At 34.2% G+C, this 18930-nt stretch overlaps 1 protein-coding gene across 2 annotated transcripts in view; it reads right to left on the reverse strand.

The window, feature by feature from the left end:
* Nucleotides 1-18930, reverse strand: part of EDIL3 (EGF like repeats and discoidin domains 3) — a 415865-nt gene that overhangs the window by 258059 nt on the left and 138876 nt on the right. For both annotated transcript variants that reach the window (XM_027606749.2, XM_027606748.2), the window contains exon 3: nt 13799-13828. In XM_027606749.2, coding sequence (XP_027462550.1) covers nt 13799-13828 — 30 coding nt within the window. The remainder of the gene's footprint in view (nt 1-13798; nt 13829-18930) is intronic.

The raw sequence follows: 18930 nt of genomic DNA on the forward strand, positions 1-18930 counted from the left end.
TCTTTTAGCATCACTCCCCTCAAGGGACATTTTCTAGATGTAAAAAATATTGGTAGTTTACCAACAAGATTTATATGTTAAAATGATCATGAAAGTGAAATTTAAAGTAGCAATAGTTTCAAAATCCCTGTATTCTTCACAGTAAGATCAAGCTTTAGCTCCCAAATTGCTAAAATGAATTTGGACAAAATACTGTTCTCATTTACCACAGTAAATATTTATTTTCTATTCAAAACAGATCATCCATATTGAGCTGATTTTTTCTGCCAATAAATGATAAAACTGAAATGGAAATAAGGTAAGGTTTAGTTTTATGTTTTCTAATTCTGTGTTTCTTCTAAGCTGACTGGGTAAAACAAAGGCATTTAGGTTTCTATAATCTGTGGTTCTGCTTTTCTTTTCCTGGCATTTACAAATTAATGAATCCAGCATTAAGGTTGGAGACTCAATAAAACATCAAGCAATTATAAAGTTATGTCAAAATATTTAAGAAGAAATTTGTGAATATTATTTTTCTTCTTTAAAATGAAAAGAAGCTACTTTATAATGTGGTTATAATATTGATTATCTCTGGTTTTTCTCTCTCCAGATGTTTCACAAACAACCATAGAGTTAAAATATTACCTATTAATCTAATTTATTTTTTACCTAGAAATCATTTCTTCGAACATAAACAATTTCCACTGATACTGAGGTTAGCTTCACCTTTATTGAATTATATTGGCTAAGGTTCTGACAAAATCTGCAGGCTTTATGAATGCTATCCATGTTGTTTTATTGAGTAAACTAGGATCTCATCATTATATTTTTATGACCAATTTTTTAAGCCAGGAAGTTCAAAATATCGGAAGTACAAGAACAAATATTCTACCAACTCTTTTGAATCTTTCATTATACATTAACATGTTCATTTACTTAAAAATTTCAGGTCCAGAAAATAAGCTAATTTATTTTATATTTATTTACCACATCTTACTTCAGCTGCTGGAGTAGGTTGAATAGTATTCCCCCAAAAGATACGTCCACAGCCAAATCCCTGGAACCTCTGAATGTTACCTTATTTGAAAAAAAAAGATCCTAATTAAGGATCTTGAAGTGAAATCATCCTAGAGTACCTGAGTGGGTCTTAAATCCAATGACAAGTGTCCTTATAATAGAAAGAATAAGAGAAGCCACAGACTTAAAAGGAAAAGGTAATGCCAATATGGGGCAGAGATCGGAGTGATGTGGCTATAGCCAAGGAAGCCAAGAAATGCTGCAGCCACCATGAACTGGAAGAGGTAAGGAAGGATTCTTCCCTAGAGTGCTCAGCGGGAGCACAATGCTGATGACACCCTGATTTCAGACTTCTGATCTTCAGAACTGTGAGGGAATAAATTAGTGTTGTTTTATATCACCAGGGTTATGGTAATTGGTTGTGGAAACATTGGGAAACATAGCTATAGATAAAGTGATAAGAGAATGATATAAATCAAGAAAAGTGACTTACATAGTTGCAATCTGCACAAATCCAGTGCCTGCGTATGGGTACTATGATACAGTTTACATATTTTCTATATTTGAAAAGCACTGTTCATTTGATCGATCGCTCTCCCTCTCCCTCCTCTCTGTTTTATGATCTCAACAGGTGATAACACTTTTAATGATATTATCTAGAGATCATGAAACAGGTATTCATCCCTGACTGTTTTCAGCATTGTTGGGAATGCAATAGAAGGATGACTCATAGTCAAATGTGAGTCCCCAGCCTAAGTGGAAAAACAACTCCAATGCAGATCCAGAACATAACAAAGGAACTAAAACCCTTTAAGGATAGAAACTATTGCCTCTCCACATCTTGTGAGTGTGAAAGATGGATAGGTTTTGGAGATATGACAGGGAAAGAGAAGCATGCTCTAAACAGAAAAATGTGAATTAAAGCTTTGAGGTAAGAATGAACACAGCATGTATGACTTGGAATAGAGGAGGCTGTTATCTCCTAGGGAGAAGAAACATGGTGTGACGGGTCATAAAAACCAGGTACAGGTTTCATGAGTAAAATGAAAGAATGCCTTAAGGGACCAGCTTTTGTTGGTTCCCTTATTTCCAGAATAAGAATAAAATTAGTGTGAATCATTAGTTTTATCCCTCAACCTCCTACCACCAACCCAAGTGTCAGGGAGCACAGAGTAACTGGGAGACAGACACAAAAGAGAATGAAAATAAAATCACCTTTGAAAACTCAAGTTACTTAAAAATATGCTAATCTTCCTTTTCTACAGCTCTATGAATTCTCAACAATCTCGAAAGTTAGACAAATTCCTTGAGTATTCTGCCTAAAGATTATCAGACGAAGGATTGGCATATCATAGGAACTCAACATGAATCAGAATTGTCAGTGGTTTCTTGATGATCTTATAAATAAAACAGTGTAAAACAATGTGTTTAGATAGGTGAAGGTGCAGAATGTTAAAATTCCAGGGGAAAAAAATCCCTGTCTGTTCACTTTCCAATTATTCTTATTGTAGCTTTGTTTATATTAGTAGCTCAGTACTTGCAGAATTCCTCTCAATCCATTTTTCAACCCTAAGTTATGGGATGAAGTAATTTCAGAGTGCCTCTGTCTCAGGCAGGCATCATGATGTCCTCTGTAGAACATCTAAAGCCCTGGCACAAATCACTGGCAGATATGTACAGTGGGTTTTATTCTTTGTTTTTATTTTTGAGGACTGGATTGTTCATTCTTTTCCAAAAGCCTCTGGTAAGCTTTTGAAACAATCAACAATGTTATTTAAATTGGATAAAAATACTGGACATTGTTTAAATTAGATAAAGAAAAATACTGGAGATTTTCTTGTTTAGATTTATGTCTAGAGAAGCAGAGAATTAGATATGAATAGATATGGGTATTATGTTAAGCATATCACTTAAATTGGATAAAAAATACTGGGTATTTCTCATTTAGACTTCTGTTTAGAGAAGCAGAAAATTAGCTGAATAAATAGGGAACGAACCTCTAAATCTTGGTGAATTCTAGCAATTGAAAGTCTGCTTTGGGCAACCATCTTTTTTTTAAGTGTATCCCCAAAATATACTATGCCCAGGTACATTTTATTTTTAAATGTGCTACTCAAAGTCCTAAAAAAATCTACCATCCATGCAACTTTGAAAAAAAAAAAAGATTTCTCGGAAGTGTCTGTGAACTTGAGGAGACAGGAATCAATAAGGACGTGGTCATGACTAAGTTATGATACTAAACAACTGCAGGCCCTTTCTCATTCCTCTTGGAGTTCAAACTCAGGTAGCCCAGTGGCCCCGCAGGCCTGCCAGGTCCCTGTGTGCAGCTTCCTGCATTATGTGCTGCCTCCCTGCCCTGAGCCACCCACTCTCCTGCCCATGCCCAGAACTGGATTATGGTTGCTGTCAAGTCTGAGGGTTCTTAAAATCACTGCTGCAGTTTCCACACAGTAATTACTAACAATGGTTAAATTACTGACATTCTGAGGACACCACCCTGAAAGAATTACCAAGCAAAACACATTTACTCTAGTGCAACAAAAGCAGAAAAACAAAGACCAATGCCAACAGATTGCAGTAATTTTAAAGTATCTTTAAGATTCTTAGCAAATTATTAGTGTTATCCTTTATTTATTTCTTAAATGGGGAAATACATCTATCATCACCCCCCTATTTCATTTTATAAAGAAGAACTGTGTATGTTCTTGGGTTGATAGTGCTTTAAAATCAGCATATAATCAGTATGGCTGACTTTATTCATTAATTCAATCATACAACAAGTATTTATTAAGCATCTATCATATACCAAACATCATTCTAGTAGGTGGAGATTCAGTAGCGAATAAAATAGACCAAAAAAAAAAAAAAAAATCCCATGCCTCAGGAATTTATATTCAGCCTGGATAGACAATAAAGAAGTGATATATGTAGAGTGCTCAGACAGTGCTAACATTAAAAAATAAAGCAGACCAGGAGACCTGACAAAGTGGAAAAGATGTGACCTTTTTAGAGACAAACAGAAGGCAGGCCTTCCTGAGAAGACATCTTTGGATCAAGACGGGAAAGATGTGATCAAGTAGTCATGCAGACACCTTTGGGAGAAGCCATCAGACGGATCTGTGAGTGCACAGCCCTGCCTATGACAGGAATGTGCCCAGGGTTTGTGCTGGTTTTACAGAAACAGAAGGACAGGGTGGCAGTCTTAGAAAATGCATCCAGAGGGGTAATGGAGAAGGGTACAAATTATATCCAGTTTCCATCCTGAGCCACTGGGATGGAGAAGACTGTAAGAGCTGCTAGATTGAGGCAGACTATTTTTTTTTTAATGCAAATATTCAATATAGATGGAGGCAGTCAGGTGGATTTTCATTTCCTATTTTACTCTTTTAAAGAATATTTACAAGGCCCATAAATTACTATAGCAATCAGACCATCATTTAAAATGATAGGTAAAATTTTGCACGCTATTAGTTTCAGTTTTATAATATATGCATAAAGATTGAATAACTGTGTATTGCTTTTATAATTGAAAGAAATATATATTATTTAAAACTATTTACAAGCGAATAAAAAGGCAGAGTTTGCTGAAGTAGAATAAGTACAAGTTTTCCCAGGGAAAGTTGAATTTGAATCTTGCTGCTGTTACTTGTTAATTATATGACTTTGAGCATATTTCTTTATGCTTTAAAATTCAGTGTTCTCCTCTAGAAGCAGGAATATAGATAGACAGATAGATGACAGATAGATTATAGGTATATAGTTATATTTTATCTTTAAGCTGTATTGCTTTATTGTGAAAGTTAAATAAAATACTGTACACAGAACACTCCACATATTCCCTAAAAATCATAATCAAAATAATAACAATAATAGTAATAATAATATGGAAAATAACACTGATGATAACGAAAGTAAAAATAACGTTTATATTCCCTGTACTTATAGAATGGGCATCATGTGGTAAGTGCTATAATGTATCATCACGTTTAATCCCTATAGCAAACCTCTAAGGTGGGCATTATTATTATCCCATTTTACAGATGATGAAAATGAAAGCTGTAAAAGGAAAATACTTTATAGGCAGGAGATAGCTATTTATCTGAAGATAAAAACACTAAAAGTATAGGTTCAGGCTTACAAGTCCATGGAGTTTTATCTTATCCATCATGAACCAGAAAGTTTAATGCCTTCCTTGAGAGCCCACAAATCCCTGGAATATTAAATTAATACTTCTCAGTGATCTATTTGTATTAAACTTTGAGGTGAAACTACAGACAGCAAAAAAATGGGCCAGACAACTGGAGATGGCCTTAAAGATAAATCCAACCAATATAGGGAAGATTAAAAATTAAAGAAGCTCAAAGTCTATGTGTGTACAGATGGTGAAGCAACAAGCACATTATTAAATGTTACAAATTATGTTTATCTGTTTCTCTGGAAATAGTTTTATTGAGAATTAAAATATTTTACATTTACATAATTTTTATTCGCTCTCTATGATGGTTATACTTTATGTGTCAACTTGGCTAAGACTATGGTGTCCAGTTCCCGTGGTCAAATACTAGTCTAGATGTTCCTGTGGAGATATTTTGTAGCTGTCTACAATCAGTTGACTTTAAAAAAGCAGATTAGCCTCTATAATGTGGGTGGGCTTCATCCAATCAATCAATTAAAGGCCTTAAGAGTAAAACCTGAGGTTCCCCTGAGAAAAAGAACTTTGACTCAAGACTGTGACATAAAAATCCTACCTGAGTTTCCAGCTGACCTGGCTTGCCCTACAGATTTGGGACTTGCCAAAGCCTACAATCATGTGAGTCAATTCCTTAAAATAAATCTTAGACTATATATATTATGTATTTATACACATACACACATATGGGTTATTGATTGATTGAGAGGGAGAGAGGGAGTGTGCAGGAGTGGGTGGTAGAGGCATGCGAGAGGGAGAGAAAGAATCTTAAGCCGGCTCCACACTCAGCATGGAGCCTGAGGTGGGGCTCCATCTCACAACCCCGAGATTATGACCTGAAACAAAATCAAGAGTCAGATGCTTAACCAACTGAGCTACCCAGGTGTCCCTATATGGTTCTGCTTCTCTGGAGAATCCTTACTGATACACTCTCCACTTCCATTTGTATACTTTTCTGACCATTTTGTTTTTAATTTGGTGATTTTTCAGTATTTGAGCTTAACATTAACTTGGGTTTAATTTTTGTTTTTTCTCCCAGTATTCTAAAGGTCAACAGCACAAAATCTAACTATTATTAATTGAAATAATATGAAATTTCTACAAACATTAAATCAAAATTTTATTTACACCTCCTCTGGAGTTATTTTTCAACATTATGATGGAAGTGAGCTTCAAAAAGTTGAATTTTTAAAGCTGCAGCAACATACATGCAAAGATTAAGTCACATTTTTTCCCCAAGTTTAAAAATTTTACTAAATTTGAATGGCCATTTTCTAATATTCTAAACAAAATTATTATGTTTTGGCTATAAGTTCATGATAAAAAATGTTTATCTATAATAAGATAATATCAGCCTGGGTTAAGCTAAGTAATGATAGTATCTAATGCTCTTAGGAATTTCTGGACAATGAAATTTAACATGACTGGCATTTTTTTGAAATGTGGGAGAGGAAGATTACAGTTAGTAGCACATAAGAACTAGAGTTGAGCAACTTAGTAGTTTCTGTAGAAACAGATCATTAAAGCAAAAAAGAGATTAGTTCAATAAAGGTAATAACATATAGGCAGTTTTGGCAAGCATAAAATATTTTTAAGCATATGAGAGAAAATACATAGTGAAGATGAGATTTTAAAAGTCATGATGTAAAACATTGCAAATATGAATACAGACTTTAGTATTACTGAGATGTGTATTGAGGTATTTTTCAACTATCAGATTTCCAGAGTCTCCTAAGAATTTTTATAAAATAATACAAAAAACATACCAAAGTGTAGAAGAACTAAGAAAGTAGTTAAAAATGACAACAAGGTGTCTTATAACGGTTACTTATAAACTTTACTGATCATTGACCTAGTATATACCTCCACCTGTCTCTTCCAAAAGAGTACCCTGATTCTTGTTCATGTATCTGCCCCTTAGCTCCTGATCCCAAGAGAAAGCAGAAATTAACTTTATGCTCCAGGGGAAGGGCTTGAGTAGCTGGTTGTTTCAAACACAGATTTTTAGTGATATCAATGAGTTATTATCAATTCTGTGAGCCCATAAAATCCCTTATTAATCAAGCAACATTAAACTGACTTTTCTTTTACAACTAAAGCATGTCACACAGGAGCACCTGGGTGGTTCAGTTGGTTGAGGTCCAACTTTTGATTTCGGCTCAGCTCATGATCTCACGGTTTTGAGATTTAAGCCCCACGACAGCCTCTGCTCTGGGCATGGAGCCTGCTTAAGATTCACTCACTCCCTCTGCCCTGCTCTCTCTCAAAAATGAATGAATGAATGAATGAATGAATAAATAAAAGCATGTCACACAATAACTGTTTTTAGAATGTATGCATTGCTAGATATTAACATATACTACTGAGGAAATTATATCTTCAAGTTATACTATGAGGGATTTTTGTTATTTCACTTATTTCTTGGCAATATTTTAACTTTACTTCAAGTTCAGATTTACACTTTTTGGGGAAAGATGATAGATTATATAACTATATCTATATTCATAGAGTTATAAACATATTCTTACACTTGTCTAAAGAGAAAGATATGGAGTAGGTAATCTCTCAAATTCCCTACTGGTAACATGATCCTATACTACAGTGAAGTTTATCTTAGTAAAAACATGAAAAAATACTATCTACATAAAACAGAGATTTAAATAACAACTATATTTTTTCTTACAGTTCAATATAATGTCACACATCAATAAAATGTTTTGTTTTATAAAAAAAATGTTAGCTCTATTTGGTGTTTTCACTAAAGCCTCAGTAAACTGGACAAAGCCAAATCTTTAGAAGCAATGGTTTCCTCCTTATTCCATTGAGAATCTGCAGATAATAACTTCTGGTTTTTAGAGATCATAGCAACAAACTTCTGGTTTTTACATATAAGTTTTTTTAATATTTAAGCCTCCTTAGCATATCTTTATGAACAAGAATATACTTGATAAAATAATTAGTAAAGTTGCTCCAGGCACTGAAGGGAAAATATGTCTATACAGAAAAGAAGAAAATGTGTAACAAATGTAAGGTGAACAAAAACGAGGATGTGAACCTCTATTTCAGACTGCAAGGAAGTAAAGTGCTAAGATCAGAATGCAAAAACAACTCTTGTTCATTAGAGAATAATATGGTAAGATATTATTCATTTTCAAAATGCATGGGTTGTAGAATAATTGAACAAAGTCAGCCATGTAGAATTAAATTTCATAAAAAAAAAACCAGGAAAGAGTCTAAAAGAAATCTATACCATAGTTAAGAAAATCACAAAATTCACTATAAACAGAAGGGAAGCTTTTGTAGGGCCAAAATTGAATATTTTTAAAAGTTAGAGAAAAATATCTAATTACTCTGTGTACTGTGTTTAGCTGCAGAAATATGTAACATTTGTTTTAAACATATATATATATACACACACACACATGCATACATACATATATATACATATATTTACACCCACACACGGTTTATCCATGTAACCATATACATATGGTTTATCTATAAGGCATAAATATATATTTATATATGTAAAACTACAGTTATAAATCTTTACTACTGCCCATCAGTGTTCTATTATATGTGTAGATGATTGGTGTTGTGTGTACTTCCTCAGTGGCCAAGCTGGTCTTTTGAAAGATTAAACATATTAAAAGATTTAGAAGGAAACAGTGAAAATGATGATGCTCTGGCGTGCCCCATCACTATTGTCTGGATCTCTGATGGGCATCGCAGAGATCACAATTAGTTTATTAGAAACTACTGTATCCAGGTGGCAATGTCTATCAACACTACCAAGTGGGATCAGATATCGATAGTCCTCAAATAAGTTTAACATTTAAGTAAACTATGAAATTTTAACATTATAAACATGTAAAGAACAGTATAGCTTTCAAAGTTTAGTGTTTTAACATAGCTGGTGGTCTTTTACATTCACCTGAAAGTTCCATTTTTTCTAATCATAACTTTTTGTTATTATTTGTTAGCTCAGTATTTATATAAGCCCAAACCCAGTTCTTTAATATTAAAAAAAAAAAGTGACAGAACAATTAAAAATCTCTCCTTAGGCAAGAGAAAAAGAAAAAAAAATCAAGCTTTGTTTTTGCGGTGGTAAGAATAAAACAGTATTTGGTTTTAATTTTAGCCACTGTCCTACTGTAGAGCTCTAAGACTTCCACAAGCCCGTTTTTGACCAATTTTGATCCCATTCAATAACACTTCTCATTTCTGGCCCTGCTGTTATTCTTATAATGATTTCATCAACTTGATGAATAAATGGTATTTCCAGAGAGGTAAAATACTAGCTAATAAGACAAAATAAATTAAGAGGAATGAGGAAATTTATGTGAGAATAAGCTTGATTTAATATACCTTATGGTTAATAAATTAAATTTTTATATAGATTAGCTCATTTGTAGAAGTCAATTTTCTAATGCAAATGTCTTAATTTTTTAAAGGACACAGACAAAAGTATTGGTATAATCAGTTTATGAAGCCTCTCCCTATTATGAAATTTAAATAAAAGATAAATGAAAATTGGATTTGTGCAACTGAGTGGGAAGCAGCCACTGACTTAACTTTATTAAAGAGTGTTATTTTATGGAATTTAATCTAAATATTGTGTATCACCTTTCAAAAGTTGTAAACTGATTTCTTTTCAAAGTTATAAACTGATCTATATTTCACACGCACAGATACACACACACTACACATTCTTAATAATTGTAAATCTTTGTTTTTGAAGGCATATTTATTAGTCCAAAGTCTGATGAATATAGTAGCACAGTTCTGAAACTATAAAGGAATAATTTATGTTACAATGTCATAAGCAGATTCTGAAGGAAATTTCAAAAGAGAGCTTCCAAAAACTATTTGAGCAATAGCAACATAATTGGATCATATATATCACCACTAAAGGTGATTCATTTCAAAGTACAGCATCTGTATGGCCACTCCAAAAATATGAATCTCATTAGTTTGTAATTATTGGGATATAACCTAGTTTGAATAGATTTCTTGTATAGTTCATGGGTGTGCTCTTTATACTCAATGAAATAAGATGTTTAAATATCTGAGCATAAGATTCAACTAAGATAAATAAAAAGGAGCTTTCAGTAGTTATAGAAACAGGTGTTAGGTGAAACTGCCCTAGTAACTCAGATGCTACAAAACATGTTCCTCTAGGCTAATGCATCCCATCAGAACCTTCAGAGCTGAATGATTAACAAGCAGATGCTCTATATTCAATAACAGGATATATCCCCAAGAGGAGAAATGCAGATGTGATGTATTATGCTTCCCCTCCACAAAATAACACACAAAAAAAAGCAGTTATTAAGTGCTTACTTTTTTGCATGGCAATTTAGAAGTTCAAATAAGAGAAATTAGGTATATTTGAATAAATAAACACAGAATAAAGCTTGAAAATATTGTAAACATTGTAATGTGGACACAGACTAGAGGGTTCAGTTATCTGTTTTAATAATAGCAGTCATAATAATTCTAAATTAAAGGCTAATCAAATAGGCTCTATTGTAAAGAGAAAGGCCTATATCATTTTGTAGCATTATAACGTGTGAAACACTATCTAATATCTCATTAATTCTCAGTTATATTGTCTATCATTCTGATTTTTTCACACTATATATTATTCAAGATAGAAACCTATTATTCTTTTTAGAAATAGTTCTGAACAATGAGAATTTGTCACATTGGGGAATTATAATTAATCCAATTCTGCATACCTGTGGGGTAAAAACAACCTAGATTTGTTATACAGTATCCATACACTGCAAACTTTTAATAAATAGTATCATTCAGTAGCAGTATCCACTAGGGACCTGCACTGATGTCATGTGTAGATTTGCTTAAAATGATCATTCTTAATTCATAATTCATATGTTAATAACTAATAATCAGGAGGCTGTGACACCCCCATTTACTTCACAATTTCTTCTTCTATTGAATTTTGAGGAGTAGCAGATCTTCTACTGGAAACATTCAAATTATTTAATTTAAAGAAATTAAAGTATGTATTTGAAGGAATTACTGTCCAATTATGCTGTGAATCTGAAGGAAGAATATGAGTCTGATAAGGATATTGAAGATATCATGTAGGAACATATAAATGTTTGATTCAGGTAAAATTTGGGGGGCAAACAAAAGATTGCATTTCATTGATGATATAAACAGTATGGAGAAATACCAGGAAAGAAAGAAAAAATAAAGGACCATGACATGAGTCTGAGCTTAGAAAAGATTATTCTAGATAAATTCTGTTAATGGAAGAAGATGAGAGTAGAAACAGAGAATTATTAACCATTTATGAAATAAATATATTCTGTGTAACAGTTTTAAATAAAACATGTATTTTGAATAAATATTAATAAAGAAGAATATTATGTAAACAGACAATAAATATTCATTTAAGAAAAATGTTGAAATAACTGGTGGCAAATGGTACCAAAAAGAACTAAAATAATCATAATCCACTTTCCACAACTATTCACATTCCTTATGAAACCAAGTTTTCACAAATCTCATAATAAATATTTTGTCAAAAGGTTTAATACTACACAATACTCTTTTTATTATGTACTTTGATAAAATTAAAAGGGAAACATTTAACTCCCACTGGCAGTTTTTATATAGAAGGAGTGCCTGCTTTCCTAAATGACAAATTTTCTCAATGCTGATCTGTATATGAAATATTTCGTTAAAATATTCCTTAAGAATACCTTTTTGTTCTATTCTAAAAGTCTGTGCTAAAATCACAACAAAAACATCCGGTCACATCTAAAAACAAAAATACTTTTAAACCATAATTTAAACTTTATGATGTTCAGATCACTGTAAAGTAAAATAAATATTTAGGGAAAAAAATACTCCGTTGCATTTGCCAGAAGTTTTCTTAGTAGGCAGATAAATTATTAAAATAACTTTAAAATAATAAAATCACACCAAGAAATAGGTATATACTTAAATATCATTTACACTATGTTAAAATTAATCCTCACTATGCAAAAATCATAATTCTTTTGCATTGGCACCAAAATTGTTTGGCAGGCAACAGAGCAAGGTGTGGGGTGTAAGATGGGAGATGAATGAGCCTGGGCTAGAAAGGCATCTTGCTCATTAAGGATTGATACAAAGAGAAAACTCAACTAAGGTTGAGAAATACAGAATCTTTGGGCAACCCAGTGAACACTAATGCATCAAGTTAGGGCAAAAAGAAGTCAGGAACTAGACAAGAGGAGTCATAGCAAGGGATGAGTTTGCTATTGAGTCATGTGATTAGATTGCTCCTAAAAATGGGCCACACATTATTGACTAGACTGGGAGAAAATGATAGGGAGCTCATATAATTGAGAGTTTATCTAATTCTGTGATTCCATTATCAAAGGAATTATAATAAGTATCATGCAATAAGACATCCTTGGGGTTTATGAAAGATTTTTGTGACATCTACTTCATTTTCTTCCACTGAATTTTTAATCTTTCAAATTTACTCCTACAGGTAAAAATCCCCACCCAGCCACTTTTGGAGGAAGGTAGAAATCAGGAAGTCTGGAACCAGTTGAAATAAGTTAGGTCTATGAATTGAAATGACCCTACCTTGTACCTAAATTCCAGTAACTGGGCTAGATTACCCCCTCCTTCCTATAAAATCAGGCTGCCTTTTGTTCATTGGCTTCAGTAACCATTTCCTGCTCTTGTCTCTCAGACTTAACTCCTTTCCGCAATTACTTGTCTAAGAAGGAATCTAGTGCTGAGATCTGTTTTTTCTCTTCAGACCAGCCTCTGACCCCTACATCTCAGGACCTGACTCCCTTTTCCTGATGTTGCTGGTCTGCCTGGGCCTTTTATTTATTGCTAACCACAACAGCTGTGCCACCTATTTTATCCTTATAAATGTGTCTGGTCTTCAGGCTCCTGGCATTTCTCTTTGATCCATCCCATTGTCCTAGAACCTAGAAGATACAACGCCTTCTCTACCATTAGCATTCTTCATAGTACTTAGTTCAAACTTGAGGCTGTGCTTGATAAATGCTGGTTAGCTGGATGAGAAGCAAAGTTATGATGCCAAGTTTCAGTAGCATTAAGTTATAACTGTAAAAATTTGTTTTAAATAAAGTGTTTGACACAATATGATTTTTATCCTTAAATGAATAGCATGTTTAGTGCCAGTTATATATTTGATAATGCAATATTCTATCATGGAAGGTCACTTTACCATTTTCTTTTTTCATTCTGCTCATTTTATTAATTTTCTGCACTTTATCATTTTAGTTTTTCCTCCTCATTTTGTTATTTTGGGCATTTTTCTTAATGTTTTAATTTTCTCATTTCCTTATTCTTTAATGTTGATGTGATATTTTATATTGTGTTTTCCTCTGTGGTAGTTTATCCTCAATTCTTTTTTTATTTAAAATTTATAGCCAACATAATTTAATCTGGGACAGCATAATGGGTCCAAGAAATAAAAGTCAATAAATAAAACAGTGCTAGTTTTTTTGGCTGAAACCTGAAAAAAATCCACTTCAAAGGATGAAGGGTCCATTAATAGGGGCATTAAGTTAAATAGAAATAATCTTATTAGCAACATAGGAACTTTACCTGCTGAAGTTGGCTCTTCTTCATCTGATGCTGTCATAAGAGGAAAAGAGGTGAAGTGGGGACAGGGAAAGGGTGGGGGTGGATAGGGGTGGGGAGGGAGAGAGAGAGAAAAAGAGAAATTGAACATAAATATAACATAAATATATTTTGCATTTTCAAACAATGACTATAAGCTCCTGACTTGTAATTTTGTGAATACATTAGAAATCTGCCATTAGATAATTGGATAATGACAAATTAATGGGCATTTACATTAAATTAACATTTATATACTTCTATACTCTAAAATACATATTTATTAGAAAAGACCATTCAGTTGTCTGAATCTGATTTCCCTTCCTTTTTGCAAACAAGATTGACTTTATTTAGTTTGAGTGTAAATTATAATTATTATGAATTATATTATTTAAAAATATAAATTGTATATAACATATGAATACCCTACCATCACCACTTTGTGGGAATTTTCTATTAGCAAAGAGGAATCAAAAGGCATTGTGGATAGTAAAAATTTTGTTCCACGAAGTAGACATTTTATAAAAGAGATAGGGGTTACACACAAACACACTCAACTCACACGTATCACACACTTTAAGATTCAGAAGTGGTGATTCTGTGGTGAAGCCACAAAAACCTGAATTTTGAAGGTTGACCCCAAGTGGTTTTGACGCCGTGGTCTACAACCCACAAATGATAAACAGGGATATTATAAAAGGAAAGGCCACAATATGAAAATACAACTTTATGCTAAAGCAGTGGTTCACAACCACGGGAATTTATATTAGAATGCCAAACTCTGGGCCCTACCTCAAACCAATTAAGTCAGAATCTCTTTCAATGGTATTAACTTGTAGCCAGGATTGAGGCATTACTAGATAATATAAGGTAACATGAACTATAACTCAAAGTGGGAATCATTCAGATTCCTGTTTTAAAAGGGAGGAATTAAAAAAAAATTTGAGGGGGTGGTGCAGAGAGAGAGACAGAATCTTAAGCAGACTCCATGCCCAGTGTGGAGTCCCCAACGGGGCTCGACCTCACAACCCTGAGATCATGACCTGAACAGAAATCAAGAGTTGGACACTTAACTGACTGAGCCATTGAGGTGCCCCAAGACATTACTAAATAACATCAATATAAGGTAACATGAACTATAACTCAAAGTGTGATTCAGTCTGATTCCTGTTTTAAAAGGGACGAATTTTTAAGAGCAGCCAGTCTCCAAGGGTAATAATCTGCTATGTGTGTGTAGGGGGTGTTGTAAGAGTGAAAAAAAGAGTTTATCTGAAGTTGCTTCACAATTTTGCCTAGAATCCACCTCTTCACCTTTACACTAACAGACAGACTCTGTGAGGGGGTATTTCTGCTCTGTACACAAGCGCAGCTTACCCCAAATATTACCGTTGAGTTATATGACACCAGCCGGTACTATTTCATTTGATCCAGGAAGTTTTAAAATAAAAATTTACTCAGCTGAATTGCTTATAAAGGAGGTTTGTTCCCAGGTGATTCATTAATCAAGGTATCACTGTGTAGCCAGGGAGCGGTCTCTACTCTTTCCCATTAAGGTTACCTGTGCACAGAGCATACCTTTAGACAAACTGACTCTGTGTCCTGACAGTATTTTCCTCTCACACGGTTTGGCTTGTCTCCTTGGCACATAAAAGAATGGAGAGAGCAAACACACTTGGCGTTCATGGTGTGGAGAACATAAATATTTAAAAAGCCGTTTGCTGCTTTATTATGTCCAAAATATACCTTAACATGTTCAAAGTGGAAAACTGTCAGTAGCTTCCAGGAATTCCCTTTTAGGAAAATACCATAAGGCCTTGTAGAACTGCTGACTTAAATGGTCATTATTAGTAAAAGTCTGGAGAGTCAAAGTGTGTGTGGGGGGAAAGGAACTCAATTTATAAAGCTATGATGAGATGAAAATTACTTATATTTGATACAGAGGTTTAGAGTGACTGAGCAATTTGTCTAAAGTCAATCTGAATTTGAGCTCATGTCAATGTGACTTTCAAACCAAAATCTTTCCACTATGCCTTACTTTCTCCCAAAGTGTTGACGCAGTATCCACTAAGAGATAAAGGGAAAAAGGGGTATAGAGTCACATAGTGAGGACTGACTAGATCTCTGATAGTGTTACTCGGACTTAAGCATAATGGGGAAAAAAAACTGGATGTAGGGACCGGAAAACTTCTTTAGGTCCCTTACAATCCAGGGATAGACACTGGCAGGTGAGATCTAGAGTGTGTAGTTAAAATATCCTAAGCATGTGATGCCTAAGGAAGATTAGAAATGCTAAGATTTTATCCCTCCATTATATATGGATAAGCAAGAAATTTTCGGAAAGAACTATCCAGCACAGAAACAAAGACAATTAAATTTATAGATGTCTTAGCAAGTAGAATGTCTTAAAACCAAAGCCTGTGGAGTAAGCAGTGCACTAACCTACACTTAAGCCTGTAATACCTAAAAATATCTTTGTAACAGATTAGCAATATTAGAGTCAGCAGATACACAGGTCTGCATAGAATTCTGTTTCTATACATCTCCATAATGGCGTTTCCTCGTAATACAAAGATGTCACTAACCAGTACTCATACTATTAAAATACACACACACACACACACACACACACACACAATCACAAAGGCACATACATAGGGTTAGTATTACTATTAATTCACTCTTGCAGTTTTCTCTAGCAAAGAGGGTCTTGTAGGTGGCTAGCTACTTTACCAAATAGAGCATCATGAACTATTAACAGGTGGCAGCTAGAGACCCAAAGGTACAAATAAGCCTCAAAGTAGACATTAGTGGCCTATTTAGCAACATTTAAGTAAAATAATTACCACAGAAGATAATGCCATGCTACCCAAATGATTTTTCACTTTTCCTATTTGCTTCTCAGAACTCATTGAAATCAGCAAATCAAAAAATATGTCTTTGTCACATGCAAGTTCCTTTAATCCCAGAAATTAAAAACACATGCACCGGGGCGTCTGGGTGGCTCAGTCAGTTAAGGGTCTGACTCTTGATTTTGGCTCAGGTCATGATCTCAGGGTCGTGGGATGGAGCCCTGAATCAGGCTCTATGATCAGTGCAGAGTCGGCTTGAGATTTTCTTTCCCTCTCCCTCTGCCCCTTCCCCCTCTTGCATTCTCCCTCTCTCTCATAAATAAATAAAATATTTACAAAAAACAAAACAAAACAAAACACATGCACTAAGCAAAACAAAGCTAAACAAATAACTCTGTATTGCTCTGCCTGGTCACAGTGCAGAAGGATGTACTGAAATGACGGTGACAGTAGAAAAACAGACAGCAAAAATATATATCTGATATAGACAACTTAGATGTGCGGCCCCCTCATTGCTCATAACATCACCCTGGTGTTCACTAAAATGCCCCAGATCTACTGAATTTGAATTTGGGTGTTAGTTCAGGTTTCTGCATTTTAAAAAAGTGCAGCAGGTGACTGTTACAAACATTAAATGTTGAGAATGATGGCTATACCCATCAAAATTTATTGCAATAGGAAAGAGCCATGGGTGCAGTTGTTGGAACTGCAGCAGCAAATTAGCAGGCTTATAGGAAACCCTTCACAATATGTACTGGGGTTGCTTCACCAGCTCTCAAAGCTCTTTCTCTTGTATCATCTTCAGATTTATTTGGATATCTACATCAATACTTTGGAGGAAGATAACTTATCCTTTGGATATAGAGGGGAAGCTTGTATCTCAGAACTAAATAAATCTTTTCCATTTTCCTGGCCACCATTATTCATCTAGGTAAGCATATGACCCATTTGGGGACAATGATGTGTAAGATCAAGTTTGTGTGTGCTTGGGTGAGGTGAGGCTCTTGGAAAGGAGGTTTCTTTAATCTTCTGAGAAAGTGTCTGGAAAAACCCTCTTTCTCTTCCCTTTAGACCCAGACAGGAAGCCTGTGGTCCCAGAAGTGAGCTGGCAGACATTTTGCAACCATGATGGGAGCCAGCGTTAGAAAGAAGCCAATCCTGCTCAAAGGCAGAATGGAAAAACAGAAAGAAATTAGATTACTGATGATATGGTTCAGCCACTAAATCATATTCTTACCCAAATCTGGACCTTCAATTCTGAGGAAAAATTCTTCTACTTTATTGTTTATTTAGTTTTAGTTTTCTCTAATTTGCAACTACATGACATTCTGCCACTACTATAACCAGTTTTGTTGTTCCCATTTAAAATATATTAGAACACATAAGGAATTAATTATCTCTGAGGCAGGTGAGATGGAAAGTACATACAGCCTTGGGCATTGCATTCTGAGGGCAGCTGGGCTTTCAGCACATAATTTTTCCACAGAGCTCATGACCATGTTTTGATACACTAAACCTACTGTGATTTTGAAGTTGGTCACTGTTTATTTAGGATGGTCTGACAGTGTACATGTTCATGAACTGGGTTAGTAGGTGGCAGAAGAAGGCAACCTGTGGACTCCCCTTCCTTCTTTTCTCCTTCCTTCCCAACCTTTCTCTTTTGTTCCACAGGCTCAACTGTCAAGTACAGTAACTACCCAAACCGGACGGGCTGTGTACTACAGGGATACACATATGATATTAAAACACACACACTTCTTCACTGGACAGGCTTCAGTTCTATATGGTATCAACAATTCTTATATCTCCTGTCTTCCTTTGTCTTATCCTTGGGTGTTTTAAGTGAACTTTTATAACCTGGAAAGTCTATCCATTCCAAAAACAATTCTATACCCACTGTGGCTCACCATCAAATAGGAATAGTTCATTATGAAAGACACAAAATACATTTCTTAGAATATTATAATCTATTTTACATATGGATGTTACTCAATTCATATTGATTTAAGGATCATTTTGTTTGCTATATTATAAATCTAGTTAATTATGTACCAGATATGCTCTGCAAGTTTGAAATTATCTTGTAATTCATTATTTCCATAAACAAAGAAACAAGAAATATATACTCTTAAATTCTGACAATATTTCAGAAGTTTTGATTCAACTGCAGTGATGAAAAAATAACAATATGTATGTATGATTATTCATGCTTGTGAGGTGATAAATGCTGTAAATGTGAATATGTATGTGTGTGTGTCTGTGTGTGTG

The sequence above is a fragment of the Zalophus californianus genome, chromosome 5 (assembly GCF_009762305.2).
Source record: "Zalophus californianus isolate mZalCal1 chromosome 5, mZalCal1.pri.v2, whole genome shotgun sequence".
NCBI lineage: Eukaryota > Metazoa > Chordata > Mammalia > Carnivora > Otariidae > Zalophus > Zalophus californianus.